Here is a 16,749-nt window from a genome sequence, read left to right as displayed (position 1 = left end):
TTACAACCTGTGTTTAAATATTTCTGCAATCCGATTTGTGCGTGATGCATCAGCACTAAATAGTCTAAGTTGGTGAAGTGAAGTGAGAAAAATATAGACAAAAATTAAATGTATTGGATAAAATTAATAAAAATTGGTATGCGCATATGTATTTATCCCTTTTGCTTTGAAGCCCCTAAAAAATTCTGGTGCAAGCAATTACCTTCATAAGTCACATGCTTAATGAAAGGAAGTCCACCTGTGTGCAATCTTAGTGTCACATGATCTGTCAGTATATACACACCTTTTCAGAGAGGAGAAGCAGAGGAGTAGCAAGGATTGATGGATTATTTAGTAGCAGTAGGATTCTAGTAACAGGGGTAGATTATTTAGGCAGTAGAGGTAAGGATGGACTGGAAAGGTGTGAGACCGTTAGTAGAGAGGCTAAGTAGCGAGGCTAAGAGATGATGAGGACATGCACTAGTATTTTACTAGATTTAAGGGTGAGAAAAGGATGGTTTCTGGAAATATTTTTGAGATGGCGGCATCAAGAGGTGATAAGAATTTGTATGCGTGGTTTGAAGGACAAGGCAGGGTCAAGGGTTATTCAGAGGAACCGGACTTCTGGTACAGGGGAAAGTGTGATGTCATTTATTGTGATAAATAGATCAGGTAGGTGAATTAAGTTGCATGGAGGAAAGATGATGAGTTTGGTTTTGTCCACATTGAGTTTTAGGAAGCAAAAGAAGAAGGAGGAGGATATGACTGATAGACCCTCTGGGATTCTGGACAACAGACAGGTGATGTATGGACCAGAGAGGGAGATATTACTTTCATTAGCGTATAGGTGGTAATGGAAGTCATGCAACTTTATGAGTTGTCCCAAGCCAAAGGTATAAATAAAGAATAGTAGGGGTCCCAACACTGAGGCTTAAGGGACAAAAACAGAGAAAGGGCATGGTGTGAGGAAGTAGTATGAAGGCCCAAGGGAAGAGATGATCTGTAGTAGGAGGGAGTGGTCAATTGTGTCATAGGCAGTGGACAGGTGTAGAAGGTGGAGTATAGAAAATTGTCTATTATCTTTGGCGGTAAGTCTTTAGTAATTTTGGTTAGGGCAATTTCAGTGGAGTAGTGGGGACGGAAGCCAGATTGTAGGTAGTCAATGAGGTAAGAGGAAAGTCAGTGTGGACATGCTGTTTGAGGGGTTTGGACGCAAACAGGAGCAGCAATATGAGATGATAGCTAGACGTAAAGGTTGGGGTGAGGTGTGGTTTCGTCAGGAGTGCAATTTTGGCATGATTGAGAGCATAAGGAAAGATTCCAGAATGTAGTGATAGGCCGAAGAGATGGGTTAGGATTGGTATTAGCATCATCGGGTGGTTGGGGTGGAGACGGGATGGGATAGGGTAAAGTACACAAGTGGTGAGGTGTGATTTGGAGAGAAGATGAGTGACCTCTCCTTCAGTGATGTCAGGGAGGAAGGTAATGGGGGAAGAGCATTGTTCTGTTACATGAAGAGGTTATAGGGGTTGATTAGTAAAGACATGCCTGATTTGGTCGATCTTGTTTTTTGAAATGAGCGGTAAAGTCTTCTGCAGAGAAGAGGGAGGTCGGAGGGGGCAACAGTGGGTGGATGAGGAAGTTATCTTTTTCTTTAACATGTTATTTTACTTGAAGAAACTTTTCATGATTAAATTTAGAAATGAAGCCATGCAGGGAGCATGAGTTACTTTTCCCAAATGTAGAGCAGCCACAAAGTTCTAGGCATTTACAACAATACCCATTTGCAGTTTGTAAATAACCATCCTTTTTGAGATTTGCTGCTTGATGCAGAGGAGCAACCCATCAAGAAACAATGATGGCTGGGAATTTTTCAGCAAGTCTGAGCATAAGTCATAATTTCTCAAAAGGAAGCAGAATTCCCAGCATATATAGTAGTGGTTGAATAACAGCACTAAATGATACGGTAGCAATTGCATCACCAGCAACTAGACTAGATGGAAGTTGAGGAGAGGGGAGGAACATGTTCCGGCATCACCATCCAGGTAAAAGTAAATTCTTTATTAGTGTATCATTAAAACCGAGTTAAAAAGAAAGTTCTTTTCGCATTTCTGGCACTGAGATGTGCCCTTAGTCATAGGATATAAAACAGCAATAAAGCACAATGTTGTATACACATGAAAACCAATCAAAATGGTGATGCTGGAACACGTTCCTCCCCCCTCCTTCCTTGTTGCATATGGCTGCAGTCACCCCAGCAGGACTAGCTCCCTACAGGAAATCTCTGACCGAAACTGATGATCACAGCGGCATGGTAGTAGTTGGATTGAGCGAGGCCGCGCATGTCTAGTCGGCATAAGACAGCATGTATGCTAATGAGATATTTGTGGTCACGTGCCCTCCGCCCTTGGCACTGACACTGAGAAATCCTCACAGTGTACAGTGTGAACAATGTGAGGATTCACAAGTTTGCAGTCACATACAGTGACTGCAGACTTGTATCCTAAGACAGGACAAACCCTTTAAGTCTATAAACACTGTGATACAGAGTCCTGCTAACAAAAGGCCCCCATATACATTAAACAATGGATTTAGCCGGCCATCTAGCAAGGCAGGCCAGTCACATCCACAAAATGCTCCATGTGCTGCTTCAGATATGTTTCAAATAGAAGAAAAATGGAAGGCTATTTAATGGTTCTGTTTCCCATAGATTTCAAATTTTAGAAAGGAAAAAAAACGCATACAGTTAAAATCCATTTTTTTAGCTATATATCAGAGATTTATCACAAATATTACAGGTCAGGAAGGTCACCTGCTGTGATTTCTTGAGAGAACAGCTCTCTGCTGCCCCCTATCATCCAGACAATTGCACGATTGGCCAACGATCAATACAGGACGCCGTAGGCTGTTTGCACTAACAGGCCGGTTATTGGAAAACTAACAGTGAGCTTGTGGTATATACACCTTCGGATACCAACACATGGAATATGTGTATATAGCCCTGTACAATCACTCCTAACTCCACAATAACCCCAAACTACTCGCTGCCACCACCAGTCATTTTACAGACTGACTGGATGCCTGATATGTAGCGCATGGCTTTGAGACACTGTTGCAGAACAAAAGGAACAGAACTATTAAATTTTACATTTCATCATAAGGGAGGCAGTGTTTATGAAAAATATACAAAAGATTTTACAAAGAGGACAAAGTAATACAGCATGAACTTGCTACGAACTAAGTCGAAGGAGAGTGCTTTGTTTGGGGCCGTTCAGCAAACGGGATACATGCATGCACGATGTGCCTCTCTTTACAGGAACACAAATCATAATTTGGCTTGATCTTTTATCACCCCCTGAGTTCTACTCACACACCACCCCCTGTTATGACCTCATGTGGGCTGGTTGGTGGGCTGTCCTCTTTCAGGATTTTATGAAATTCCCACTTATGCGATAACTCCACTCCTGATGGTCACAGAAGTTCAAAATTTCCACCATATTTTCAGCGGAATTTTACCTTTCCATAGATAGTAAACATGCATAGCTGTTGTCAATTATCTGGTTACTGTGGATTTGTGGCTCATAGGCAGGGGTTACAGTTATGAAAAATGATGTGTCTGATTCCCCTGTTAGCCCTAGTGCTGAAAATGTATGCTTCATCAATATCGGATTCATATAAATTTTGATATTCAGTATTTCCTTTCTGAGACGTTAAGTCTGAGCTGTTTTATTGTATCCTTTCCTCTGCAGGAAGCCAAAGTGTTAATTAAATCCAACCTGCATCTCCTGTGAACAAAATGGCTTCCACTGCCCTGTTTATGCATAAACACTTGTACCCTTTTGTTGTCCAACTCTTGGAAAAAATTCTCCTGTGTATTTTAAATCACTTTGTCTGTGTACCAAAATACATCCTCATTGGCACTTGGCGTCAATAAGACATCCTGCATTTTAATTTCCTACTTTTTTATGCCCATTTTAAGTCTGTTTCTAAGAGTGTCAGCTAGGTTACCATCTCTTGTTTTACTGGAAATCTGTGTGATAAAAAAAAAGTAGGGAAGGGGGGTGAGTGACTGCAGAGATTTTTAATATTTCTAGGACACATGCAAAAGAGCTGTGTCGGTACAACTTTTTTCCTGCTAACTGATTGCTGCTTTTGAGTGATGATTACTGGACATGTGAAATCAATAGAACTTACTGCTCAAAGTCTGCAATATTCGCAGAAAATCAGTTGGTTGGCAATTTAAAAAAAACTTCCACATCAAATATGGTCACATGTAAACTTTCACCATCGCCATGATGTATAGACGTTTCAACTGATGTAAAGTTGAATTCCATCACAATGTAGCATTGCTAATCTGGAGACGGTCAGGAAAATTATTCTATGTTTGCAAACCCAGGAGGGCACTTTGCCATATATGAAGATTTGAAATGCTCAGAAACATTCCTGGCCATGGCCACTAACTCCTTCAAGAGGGTATTTTTCCTTAAAAAAAAATTCCTAATTAAATTTAAGATGTGCACCGCAAAAGGAGTTTATTTGCCAAAATGTAGTAGTTAAACTGTTCCAGGCATTGTTGCTTATGACAATTCCCAATTACGCTTGATAGGAACATAAGTAGTATGAAATTTCCTGCTCGATGCTGAGGAGCAACTCATCCATTGTTCAACTGTTTTCATCCATGCTCAGAAGCTGTAAAACAGGTAACAAGGTCAAAGGCCTTGTCCTTGTAGGGTACAACATTCCCCTGCTTCTCATTTCCCATGTTCCCAATAAAATAAAAACACCTATACTCACCTCTCGTGTCAGGATCTTCCAACGGTGTCAGCATTCATGTTCGCGGGGCTTGCGTGTAGTTTGAAATGTGAGCCCTGTACTTAATCACCGCTAGAGTGGATGTATAAGTAGTGAAGAGGGAGTAGGAGCTGTGACTGCTCTCTTACCTCTGACTGCCTCTTGATTACGTATACATCTTGAGGCAGGGACTGTGATGCCAGTGTTGATTGGGCACCAGGCTCACATGTCATATCAACCACATGTGAGCCCTGGAATGCGAGTGCTGACAACGCTGGAATGGCGTGGGACGAAAGATGAGTATAAGTGTAAATGGTTAGCACTGCAGCCTTGCAGCGCTGGGGTCCTGGGTTCAAATCCCACCAAGGACAACATCTGCAAGGAGTTTGTATGTTCTCCTCGTGTTTGCATGGGTTTCCTCCAGGTTCTCCGGTTTCCTCCCACATTCCTAAGACATACTGATAGGGAATTTAGATTGTGAGCCCCAATGGGGACAGTACCCACAATGTTTGTAAATTGCAATGAAATTACTGGTGCTATATAAGTGAGTAAACTAAAATAAATGAATAAGTGTTTTTATGTTATTGAGACCAAACCTGGGGAATGAGAAGGGTTTGTCTTACTAGTGGACAACACCTTTAAAGGGAACCTGTCACCAGGTTTTTCCCATATGAGGTAGGGCCAGTACCTGTATGCATTTTAATATGCTGTATATATGCCCACAATCCGATCTGTAAGACAAAAAAAAAAAAGATCTACTATTATATTTGGCCCGGTCCGATAGGTGTTGCTGGTCTTGGTCCAGTGCCTCCTCTCTTCTTGCGATCGCTGTCCTCCTTCTTGCATCATGAGAATGACGCGTCCTACATCATCCACACAATGTCTAGCATCACGCTTCTGTGCAGGCGTATTTCTCTCTGCACTGTCAAAGGCAGAGTAAAGTACTGCAGCGCACATGCGTCGGTGCTCTTTGGCCTTTTCCTGCTCATGCGCACTGCAGCAATTTGCTCTCCCTAGACAGGGCAGAGAGAAGTATGCCTGCGCAGGAGCGCGATTGTGACATAATGCTTGCATCTTATTGCTGTAGAACTGGCAAAATGATATTGAAATGTTATAGTTCATATACATATATAAACAGATTACTTGAAGGTCTAATATTTATGTTACAATATTGAGGGGTGTTTTTTGTTTGTTTTAGGACCTTCGGTCTGCTGTGCTGAAAATCTGCAAATTTGTTGACTTAAAACTTGATGATCAAGCAATAGACGTCGTGGTGGAAAAAGCAACTTTTAAGAACATGAAACATGATCCTCTTGCTAATTATACATTTCTTTCAAATGAACTTTTAGACAAGAGTAAAGGAAGTTTTTTACGTAAAGGTAAAGTACAAGTTAAGGGGTTGTTGGAGCTGCAAAAAGAAGCAACAAATGTAAATAAAACTAAAAAATAGTATCTATCTAGCATCTAAGCTCTGGTCATTATCAGTCTTTGTATGTAAGCTTCGAGCAAATGTGCATCATGCAGGCACATGACTGTGCCATACGTACTGGTATCACTGCTGGCTGAGCATACATATTTTACATATTTATGGGGAGCAGTGGATAAAATGTTGTCAGACAACTCTGTCACTGGAAACCATTTCATAAAATGTTACCAAGGAGAAGGCATACTTTAATCTGATGAATTATACAGTCCATTGTCCATAAAGATAGTGTATCAGTGTTTTCTCTTCTTTTTACCAGGGATTGTTGGTGACTGGAAAAATACAATGACGGTGGCACAGAGTGAGATGTTTGATAAAATCTACAAAGAGAAGATGGGGGATCTGCCAATTAAGTTTATGTGGGAGATCAATGAAGAAACCGCATCCTAGAGTTCTGTTATTTTCATAAAAACCTTAGAATGAATGTCCAACTTTAAACAATGTCTTGTGCTTTAGTATAAATTGTTCCAAACATTTCTGTAAAATAATTTATAGAGAACCTTTCATGACTTTTTTTTGTTTTAAACTGGATACATCCTGAGATAAGGGCTGAAGCACTGAGTGACAGTTTTTTTCTATTTTGCATGCCACTTGTTCCCGAGATATGAGCTTGTGAAGTTTATATGTAAATTTTCCCTTTAATCACATGGGTGGTAACATATTCTTCTTAGGGGGCATGTGCAGAATATGCCCCCAGATATCAGCAGTAAGAGAAGCTGGTTTTGGTGTACATCACTGAGATAGCAGCTCTGGCAACGTACAATGATATAAAGGCATTTTATTCCCTAGGCAATGAGCAGAGCAGCGGTATTGGGCACATTTGGTGTGCTATTATGATGATTACGTAATGTTGGGGGTGGGTGTAGTTGGCAATGGAGACTCAGATACAAAATCATCATCATAGCCCACCTCATATAATACCACTACTCTGTTAATTTCCAAAGGGTTACAATGCCCTGTGGAAAAAAATTGCGAGCCATTCACTAATAATCATCCTGCCACAAAGCTTATTGTCTAGGGGAAAATTAATAGTATGCCTTGCCCCCTGTATTAGGTTTAGAGCAACGTAGCTTGCCAGTGCTGCTCCCACGATGATATGCACCAAGCTCAGTGTAATGCCTGTGGATTGTGGACCCACTGTGCTACGGCCGGGCTTACCCTGGAGGGGCGTAACTAAGTAGCTACCTGGTATTCACTGAAGTCTCTGATGGTGAGGTTAGGCTTGTGCGGAAGGAAGCTGCCAGGTACCACTCCAGGGCAGTGTCTTGACCAGTTGCCGCTGACCCCAAGGAACAGAGATGCCGGCTCGGATTGTGTGTTCCAGGCAGGACAGGGTGGCCAATAGTATGGGTTCAGACTGTGCGTCTTCTGGATAGCAGACAGTACAGCCACTGGAACTTGTACAGATTGTGTGGCTTCAGGATAGCAGACAGGTCAGGAATTCAACCGGGATACAGGTTAGACAAAGCAGGGTCAGGTCAGACAAAGCCGAAGAAGTGACCTAACAGCAGGCAGGCAAGTATTAACTAACTTTGCACAAATGTTGCTGAGGCACCACCCAACAGTTGGAAGTGCCTTATGTAGTAAGTGCCTCCCAGTTATTGCCTGGGGACACTTTTAGAGAGTACACACAGTCTCTTTAAGAGACATAGAGTGCACACACACATGCGCTCTAAACTCCAAGTGTACTGCCAGGAGATCTGCAATTCATGCGCATACACTGGAGAATAGGAGATGAGGTAGGAGAAGCAGCCGGGCAGCTTGGGTGGTGAGTAAGTCGGCATTCTTGACACCAAACTCCTGCTTCTCTCCATCTGTCGCCATGCTGTATGTAATAATTATGCAATTTTTGGATGTGAGGATTTCACGGCGGCGTCATGCTGATAATCCCCGTTTTATTATTTTTTGGGCTTATTCTGTATTTTTGCTTTTGTGATGTCTCTTGCTTTTGAAGCAGCATCACAGAGGTGGAAATAGTAGATTCGCTATGAGAAGAGAATCTGTTAACGCCAATGTGGTTGAAGGTAAAATCTATAATATAATCGTGGATACGTCCCTCTGTACGAAGCCTTTATAGACTGCGCAAGCGCGATGCACCTGCGCAGTCTGGCTCCAGACAGAAGAACGCATCGAGCCGTTACAGGTAAGAGGAGTGTATGGCGCCAGAGATCGTGGTATGCGTAATCAATGAACGCATACCGCGATCTCAGGCGCCATACTTACATACTTAACTGACCGGGGGGAGCATTGCCGCTGCGCCTCTGTTCTGGCTGGAGAGCGGGGCAGGAGTGAGGTGTTGGAATTGGCGCATGCGCATAGCGCGCTATCCGGCGCCATTTTACTGAAGACACATTTGCAGTGTGTCTTCAGCAAAATGGCGCCGGACAGCGTGGTATAGGCATGCGCGTACTCTGGCACCACACTCCTCCCCCGGCCTCCGGCAGAACGTGTGCAGCGTGATAGGGATGAGGGGTACCATGCATACCAGGCCAGGAATGAGGGGAACCATGCATACCAGGATGAGGGATGGGGTACCATGCACACCAGGATAGGGATGAGGGGGTACCATGCATACCAGGATAAGGGATGGGGTACCATACATACCAGGATAGGGGGATGAGGGGTGCCATGTATACCAGGATAGGGATGAGGGGTACCATGCATACCAGGATTGGTGATGAGGGGTACCATGCATACCAGGATGAGGGATGAGGGGTACCATGCATACCAGAATAGGGATGAGGAGGTACCATGCATGCCAGCATGAGGGATGGGGTACCATGCTTACCAGGATTGGGATGAGGGGCACCATACATACCAGGAAGGGGTTGAGGGGGTACCATGCGTATAAGGATGAGGGATGGGGTACCATGCATACCAGGATGGGGATGAGAGGTACCATCCATACCAGGATGGGGATGAGTGGGTACCATGCATACCAGGATGAGGTAGGGGGTACCATGCATACCAGGATAGGCATGAGGGGGTGCCATGCATACCAGGATGAGGGATGGGGTATCATGCATGCCAGGATTGGGGATGAGGGGTACCATGCATAGCAGGATAGGGATGAGTGGTAGCATGCATACCAGGATAGGGAAGTGGGGGTACCATGCATACCAGGATGAGGGATGGGTACCATGCATACCAAGATGAGGGATGGGGTACCATGCATGCCAGGATAGGGATGAGGGGTACCATACATAACAGAATGGGGATGAGGGGGTACCATGCCTACAAGGATGGGGTACCATGCATACCAGGATAGGGATGAGGGGTACCATGCATACCAGGATGGGGATGAGGGGGTACCATGCATACCAGGATGAGGGATGGGGTACCATGCATACCAGGATAGCGATGAGGGGTACCATACATTCCAGAAAGGGATGATGAGGTGTTATGCATACCAGGATGAGGGATGGGGTACCATGCATATCAGGATTGATGATGGGGTACCATGCATACCAGGATAGGGATGATGGGGACCATGCATACCAGGATTCGGGATGAGGGGTACCATACATATCAGGATAGGGAGGAGGGGGTACCATGCATACCAGGTTAGGGATGAGGGGGTACCATGCATACCAGTATAGGGATGAGGGGGTACCATGCATACCAGGATGAGGGATGAGGTACCATGCTTACCAGCATGAGGGATGGGGTACCATGCATACCAGGATATTGATGAGGGGTACCATACATAGCAGGATGAGGGATGGGGTACCTTGCATACCAGGATAGGGATAAGGGCTGCCAAGCATACCAGGATGAGGGGCCATGCATACCAGGATAGGGATGAGGGGGCACCATCCATACCAGGATAGGGATGAGGGGGTACCATGCATACTATAATATGGATGAGGGGCCATGCATACCAGGATAGGGATGAGGGGTGCCATGCATTCCAGGATAGTGATGATGGGTACCATGCATACCAGGATAGGGATGAGGGGTGCCATGAATTCCAAGATAAGGATGAGGGGTACCATACATACTAGGATAGGGATGAGGGGTACCATATATACCAGGATTGAGGATGAGGGGAGTCATGCATACCAGGATTGGTGATGAGGGGTACCATACATACCAGGATTGGGGATAAAGGGTACCATACATACCAGGATTGGGGATGAGGGGTGCCATGCATACCAGGATTGGGGGATGAGGGGTACCATACATACCTGGATAAAGGATGGGATGCCATGCATACCAGGATGGGAATGAGGGGTACCATGTATACCAGCATAAGGCTGAGGGGGCCATACATACCAGGATTTGGGATGAGGGAGCCATGCATACTAGGATTGATATGAGGGGTGCTATGCATACCAGGATAGGATGGGGACAGCACATAACAGGATGGGGGAACAAGATTGGGTAGCACAAATACCAGGATGGGGGGCAGCACAAATACCAGGATGGGGGCAACATAAATACCAGGATGGGAGCAGCACAAATAAAAGGATGGGGGAAGCACAAATAACAGGATGGGGGCAGCACAAATACCAGGCTGGGGACACCACATAACAGGATGGGGGCAGCACATAACAGGAAGGGGGAACATATACCAATAAAAATGCTCGCCACCCGGGCATAGAATGGGTTCAATAGCTAATGTACTGAAACACTTTTTAAGCTCATAGCTCAGGAATAAAGAGATCTATCATAAAAAAAACAACAACACTTCAGACTTAATCTCAAGATGTAGCCAATTCATAAGTAAAAAGTCTTGAAATGTCTATTATAATAGATTTTTATAGTGGGTGATTCTTTATTCGAAGCCATCTCTATATTGATCTTAAAGGTTTACTGCATACTATTATGTGAGATAACTAATAGGTGGTGTAAGATTAGTTTTAAAATTTGACAGATTTATCAAACACCATCAACCACTATTATAAACCTGACTCATTTTATGTCTGTGCAGTCTACATTTGCACTGTCTAAGAATCAGACAGTACTGGTTATGTCCTAATACCTTTATGCACAACGCATTTGTTAAATAAATATATTTTCTATATGTTGTAGATTGTAACAGCAATGGATAAAGAATTAATTATGAAGAAAATCTGTTGTATAAAAATCTGTGACTTTTCAGATTTTGTGTTCTACTATTCCTGATGAAGAGACCTGCGTAGTCTCGAAAGCTTGCTCTTTATTATCATCTTTTCATTTAGCCATTAAAAGGTATAAACCATTGAGGACTCTCAAATTGTAATATTTTTCAAGAAAAACTGGAAATGTGTGGCTAGAAGCTTATGGAGTGCTGTTGTGTTCTCATTAAAGGAAACCTATTATGTTGAAAATGGTATCTGATCTGCAGGCAGGATGTTATAGAGCAGGAGGAGTTGATCAGATTGATATACATCTTTGTGGAAAAAGTTTCAGTATGCCTTGTATTTTATATATTGAAGTATCTGGTGTTTGTATACATTGTCAATCACTGAGTATGACTTCAGTCTTCCCTGTATGACTGTGCATGCAGAGACAGATGTCACTCAGTAGGACCGCCCACTGCTTAGAAACACCAGGGATTTCAGGGAATAAAATATTTACTGAATCTTTTCCTAAAAACCTTAGCTCATCTTATCCTTCTCTATACCATGTTGTTTATAGATCGGACTATATGTACAACATGAGTGACTGACCCCTGGCACCTCCACCAATAAGCTGTTATTAGCTGTCTAATTTCTCAAAAACAGATATTGACCAGTGATTGGGACTGTGCTTTCCAGCTGTGTTTACTGGTTAAATGTGTAAGCTCCATTCAGCATTGTTCACTGTTTAAATATTGCCAGTTGTTTGACGTCCACCAACGAGATATTCCTGACCTATCTTATGGATCAGTCATCGATTTCATAACTAGTGGTGAGTGACCGTGCTCGCCCCTGCTCGGTACTCGCCCGAGCATCACAGTGCTTGACAATCTCGGTGCTACGTGAGTATTTCCGTGTTGCTTGGGCAGGAACTCGGGTCCCGTCCTGCATGTTTGGTGCTCTTTATAAAGCCAATGAAGGGATTGCTTGCCACGCACTGTAATGTCAGAGCCATGTTGGTTGTGGGCATTACACTGATTGGCTGGCCGCACAGCATTATCAGGTTTATATCAGACCTGGCGCCGCTATGCTCGTCACAGTCTACCTTGGAAACAGGCAGAGTAGGGAGAGCTGCTGCTGAGTCAGAGAGAGATTTACTTGTTTATAGTTAGTATAAGTATTCCACAACATACATATATACAGTATATATATATATATATATATATATATGTACAGTACAGACTAAAAGTTTGGACACACCTTCTCATTTAAAGATTTTTCTGTATTTTCATGACTATGAAAATTGTACATTCACCCTGAAGGCATCAAAACTATGAATTAACACATGTGGAATTATATACTTAACAAAAAAGTGTGAAACAACTGAAAATATGTCTTATATTCTAGGTTCTTCAAAGTAGTCACCTTTTGCTTTGATGACTGCTTTGCGCACTCTATATATATATATATCCATCTGAACTAACAGTCCTTCTGAGGACTAATCCAGCTGTATATATTCAGTGGTGATAGCAGGAGTTGAGCAGGCAGTGTATGTGGCAGACTACAGTGCATATAGTGCAAGAGGGGGCATTGAACGTTCCTGCTGCTGCTGTTCTTGCAGATATTTGTAGACATAGCCCCAGATATAAGGGGCCAGGGAAATTTTTTTCTTTCTTAATCCTGGTTATTTGCTTAAAAACCGAGGCAGGCAGGGGATGTGACAGACTGCAGTGCATGATACAGCATAAGAGGGTCCATTGCATGTTCAACTTCTGACTCATCCTGATGTAACACAAATTTGTAGACATTACCCCAGGTATCAGGGGCCAGGGAAATTTTTTTTATCTTAAGCCTAGTTATTTGTTTAAAAAGCAATCCAGAATACACCATTTCTCTGCTCCAGAATACAGCCAGATCTTTTCCATATTACAGCGATAAGAATCTAGAAATTTGAACTGAACGTGGAAAATATTGGCCTCCTTTTCCATTTTGCTGCAGTGTGTCGGTCAAGCTATATTCACACTAGGTCTCTGTGAAGAACAGTATTAGTAAACTACAGGCTCGCTATTTAAAACCATGGTTTTCTGTCAGACGTATCACATATAACAGCGTTCCAAATTCAGCCATTTCTGTCTTCCATTTTGTTGCAGTGTGTCAGTCAAGCTATTCACACTAGATCTCTGTGAAGAATAGTATTAGTAAATTACAAGCCTGCTATTTAAAACCGTGGTTCTGTCAGACTTATCACATATAACTGCGTTCCAAAATCAGCCATTTCTGGATTTCATTTCCATTTTGTTGCAGTCTGTCGGTGAAGCTATTCACACTAGGTCTCTGTGAAGAGTAGTATTAGTAAATTACAGACCTGCTATTTTAAACCGTGGTTCTCTGTCAGACATATCACATATAACTGAGGTTCAAATCCAACCATTTGTATTGAATGTGGAAAATATTGTCCTTCATTTATAGATTGTAGCAGTTTGTCAGTGTACACCATGTTACAGCTCCATTTGCTTGTTCGCAGAATACAGACAGATTTTTTAGCTTTATTCATATTACTGTATTGTGGAAGCAGAGGAACTTTTTTCAATGATCAGACGCACATGATCTATATGACTGCCGTAATAATACAAAAAATTTGTGGAGCGTGCCAAATATTCCACTCCATTTAAAGTCAGCCACCTGTGTTTTGTTGAACCAATTGACACTTGGTTGCTGACAAATACCATACTATTAGGTGACTGCCTGAAACCGTGGCCATCAGACGTTATCCTATATGACTGCCCTAATAATCCAGCAATTACTGTGAGCGTGTAAAATATTACACTCCATTTAAGGTGTTGCTGTTGTGGGTTCAAACCTATTCACAGTTGGCCGCTGACAAATAGCGTATCTGTGAATAATGTTGTCAGAGTATTATGCCACTTTTATGGACTGACCAAAAAAACATACAAAAAACAAGCTAAAATGGAAAAAATGTTAAGAAACATTCTTTCCAGGATAATGACAATATAGTATATAACGCCAAAAAAATATAAAGTTATGGATTGTGGAAGACATTTATGCGACCAGAATGAAATCTCATCTGTAGCTGGTGATAATACCACCTAACAGCACCTGTTCCTATTGTAAATGCATCTAACAGCGTTATCGATAAGGAATAGAATAGATTTTACAATTTTTTGGGCACCACCAGCAGCTTGCAGTATAAGGCAATAATACCTGGCTGAATCTATGTAATACGCTATCAATACTGCGACACCTCACCGGTAAAAGAATGTCAGATAAGACAGTTAATGTTCTAGAATATAGAATCTATTTGAATTTTCCTTCCCATTATTAAAGAGTGTGTCTCCTATAGTGTTATTGCATATGCAGCAATTTCAAGGACTGCCAAAAATTAGGACGAACTCCAATACACATTTGAAGAAACGTAAAAAAATAAATAAAATAAATAAAAACTGAAAAACATTGGGCCCACCAGAGGATTTGATTGTGTGGGCCCACCTTTCTCCCCCACTCAGGAGCCCCATAGCAGCTGCAAAGTCTGCTCTATCATGAACTCTCCTGATGGAGAAGCCGAGGATTCTCTGGTGGGCCTGTCCAAACCTTCCGAGAAGCAGCCCTGGCTAAGAAAAGTCTGTGTGAAGGCAGCACGGTGGCTCAGTGGTTAGCACTGCATTCTTGCAGTGCTGGGGTCTTGGGATCAAATCCCACCGAGGACAGCATCTGCAAGGAGTTTGTATGTTCGCCCCATGTTTATGTGGGTTTTCCCCAGGTTCTCTGGTTTCCTCCCACACTCCAAAGACATACTGATAGGGAATGTAGATAGTGAGCCCCAATGCAGACAGTGCCAATAATGTCTGTAAATTGTCTGAATTGTAAAGCGCTGTGGAATATGTTGGTGCTATATAAATAAAAACATTATTATTATTAAGATTCCTTGATAGTGATGAGCGAGCACTAAAATGCTCGGGTACTCATTGCTCGAGCATTTTTCAGGTGGCTTCCCCCGGCGGTCTGCAGAGGGCCTAAAAATTGCCCAAATCGATGGGAACAGTGTTCAAATGACATGGGGACAGCATGGGGAAGACCCCTGGAAGCATTTCTGACTCCCAGGTCACTGTTGTCAACTACGTTGTCAGAGTATTACGCTCACAATAAAACATACAAAAACAAAACCAAACTGGATTTTCCTGGGAAATATATTAAGGAACATTCTTTTCAGGGTAATGACTTGTATATAAGGCAAAATAAATAACCAAAACCAAAATTACTCCTCCACACTTTGGGCTATGTTCACACATAGTGTTTTTGATGAATTTTTGCACTTTTGTATTCCTTTCAACAAAGACAAATGCATTCACTGGGAGATGTCATTTTAACATTTTACAACCTTATCTGGCCATGTCGTGTGTGACACATTATCAGACACATGCATACAGTGCTGAAAAGACATGGGAACAGCATGGGAAGACCTCTGGAAGCATTTCTGACTCCCAGGTCACTGCCTAAAAGTGTGCCCATCATAAGTGATCCTTGGCGCATGCGAAGATGCCTCCCGCCATGCACCTGTCGTTGCAGACTTGCAACAATAACCATCCACGTCCTTTTCCCAGTGCAGCATTCAGTTGTCCCTACCCCACTCCTTGGAATGCAAGCGCAAGTATGCAGCCAGCCACCCACCCACCCTCAGGCTGCAATACTATACTGCCAAATTTTTTACAGCTGTTTGCACTTGAAATGTGGCATTTTAGGCTCGTGGAGGCGGAAGCTTATCATAACCTCATGCCGGCGGCAGCCTGGTGTCCATACTCGGTCCCCAGCTGACACTGTTTCTCCCGGTGTCGTCTCCACCTTCCACAAGCACGGGTACCACAACATTACCCGTGCAATCCCCAGTGCACTTACTGGGACAGGTGAATGTGGCCAGGGATGGTACGGAGCCAGTCCACAGCTTTTTTTGCTGACAGTTGTATTTAGCTCGGTGAAAGGACTGGCATAGAGGGAAACCGTATCTACCCTGGGTGTCATTTCTCCCAGGAAGTCCTCTAATGCAGCTTGTTGCAGAAGCAATGGCAGCCCATCCAACATCAACTCGCACTTGTCGGTGGTGCTTTGACACACAAACATCTTTCTTTGCGCATTTAATTTCATGAATACAGAGTTGGACAATGGCCTGATCTGCAATGCGGTTTAAGAAATAACATGCATAAGCATGTCCGATCCACATTAAAAAAGCAGCCATAGAGTGTCCAGGAACCTTCCCCCACACTTTTCTTAGCCAGGGCTGCTTCTTGGCAGGGTTGGACGGGCCCACCAGAGAACCGGAGACTCCTTCGATGGGCCCTGGCTTCTCCTTCAGGAGAGTTCATAGTGCCGAGGTGAGGCCATGATGATGATAGAGGCCACCACCTGCTTAGTTTTTTGTTACTTGGAATGCAAGCGCAAGTA

At 43.1% G+C, this 16,749-nt stretch overlaps 1 protein-coding gene across 2 annotated transcripts in view; it reads left to right on the top strand.

The window, feature by feature from the left end:
• LOC141259640 (amine sulfotransferase-like) overlaps window positions 1-10,762 on the top strand; it is a 57,653-nt gene extending 46,891 nt beyond the window's left edge. For both annotated transcript variants that reach the window (XM_073675905.1, XM_073675904.1), the window contains exons 6-7: window positions 5,969-6,149; window positions 6,513-10,762. In XM_073675905.1, coding sequence (XP_073532006.1) covers window positions 5,969-6,149; window positions 6,513-6,643 — 312 coding nt within the window. In that variant the 3' untranslated portion in view covers window positions 6,644-10,762. The remainder of the gene's footprint in view (window positions 1-5,968; window positions 6,150-6,512) is intronic.
• Window positions 10,763-16,749: the final 5,987 nt, after the last annotated feature.

Source organism: Phyllobates terribilis, unplaced genomic scaffold, assembly GCF_046119375.1.
Source record: "Phyllobates terribilis strain yellow unplaced genomic scaffold, ASM4611937v1 Scaffold_3__8_contigs__length_932513732, whole genome shotgun sequence".
In the NCBI taxonomy this organism is placed as follows: domain Eukaryota; kingdom Metazoa; phylum Chordata; class Amphibia; order Anura; family Dendrobatidae; genus Phyllobates; species Phyllobates terribilis.
Note: the sequence above shows the minus strand (reverse complement) of the source record. Positions and strands in the feature narration are given on the sequence as shown.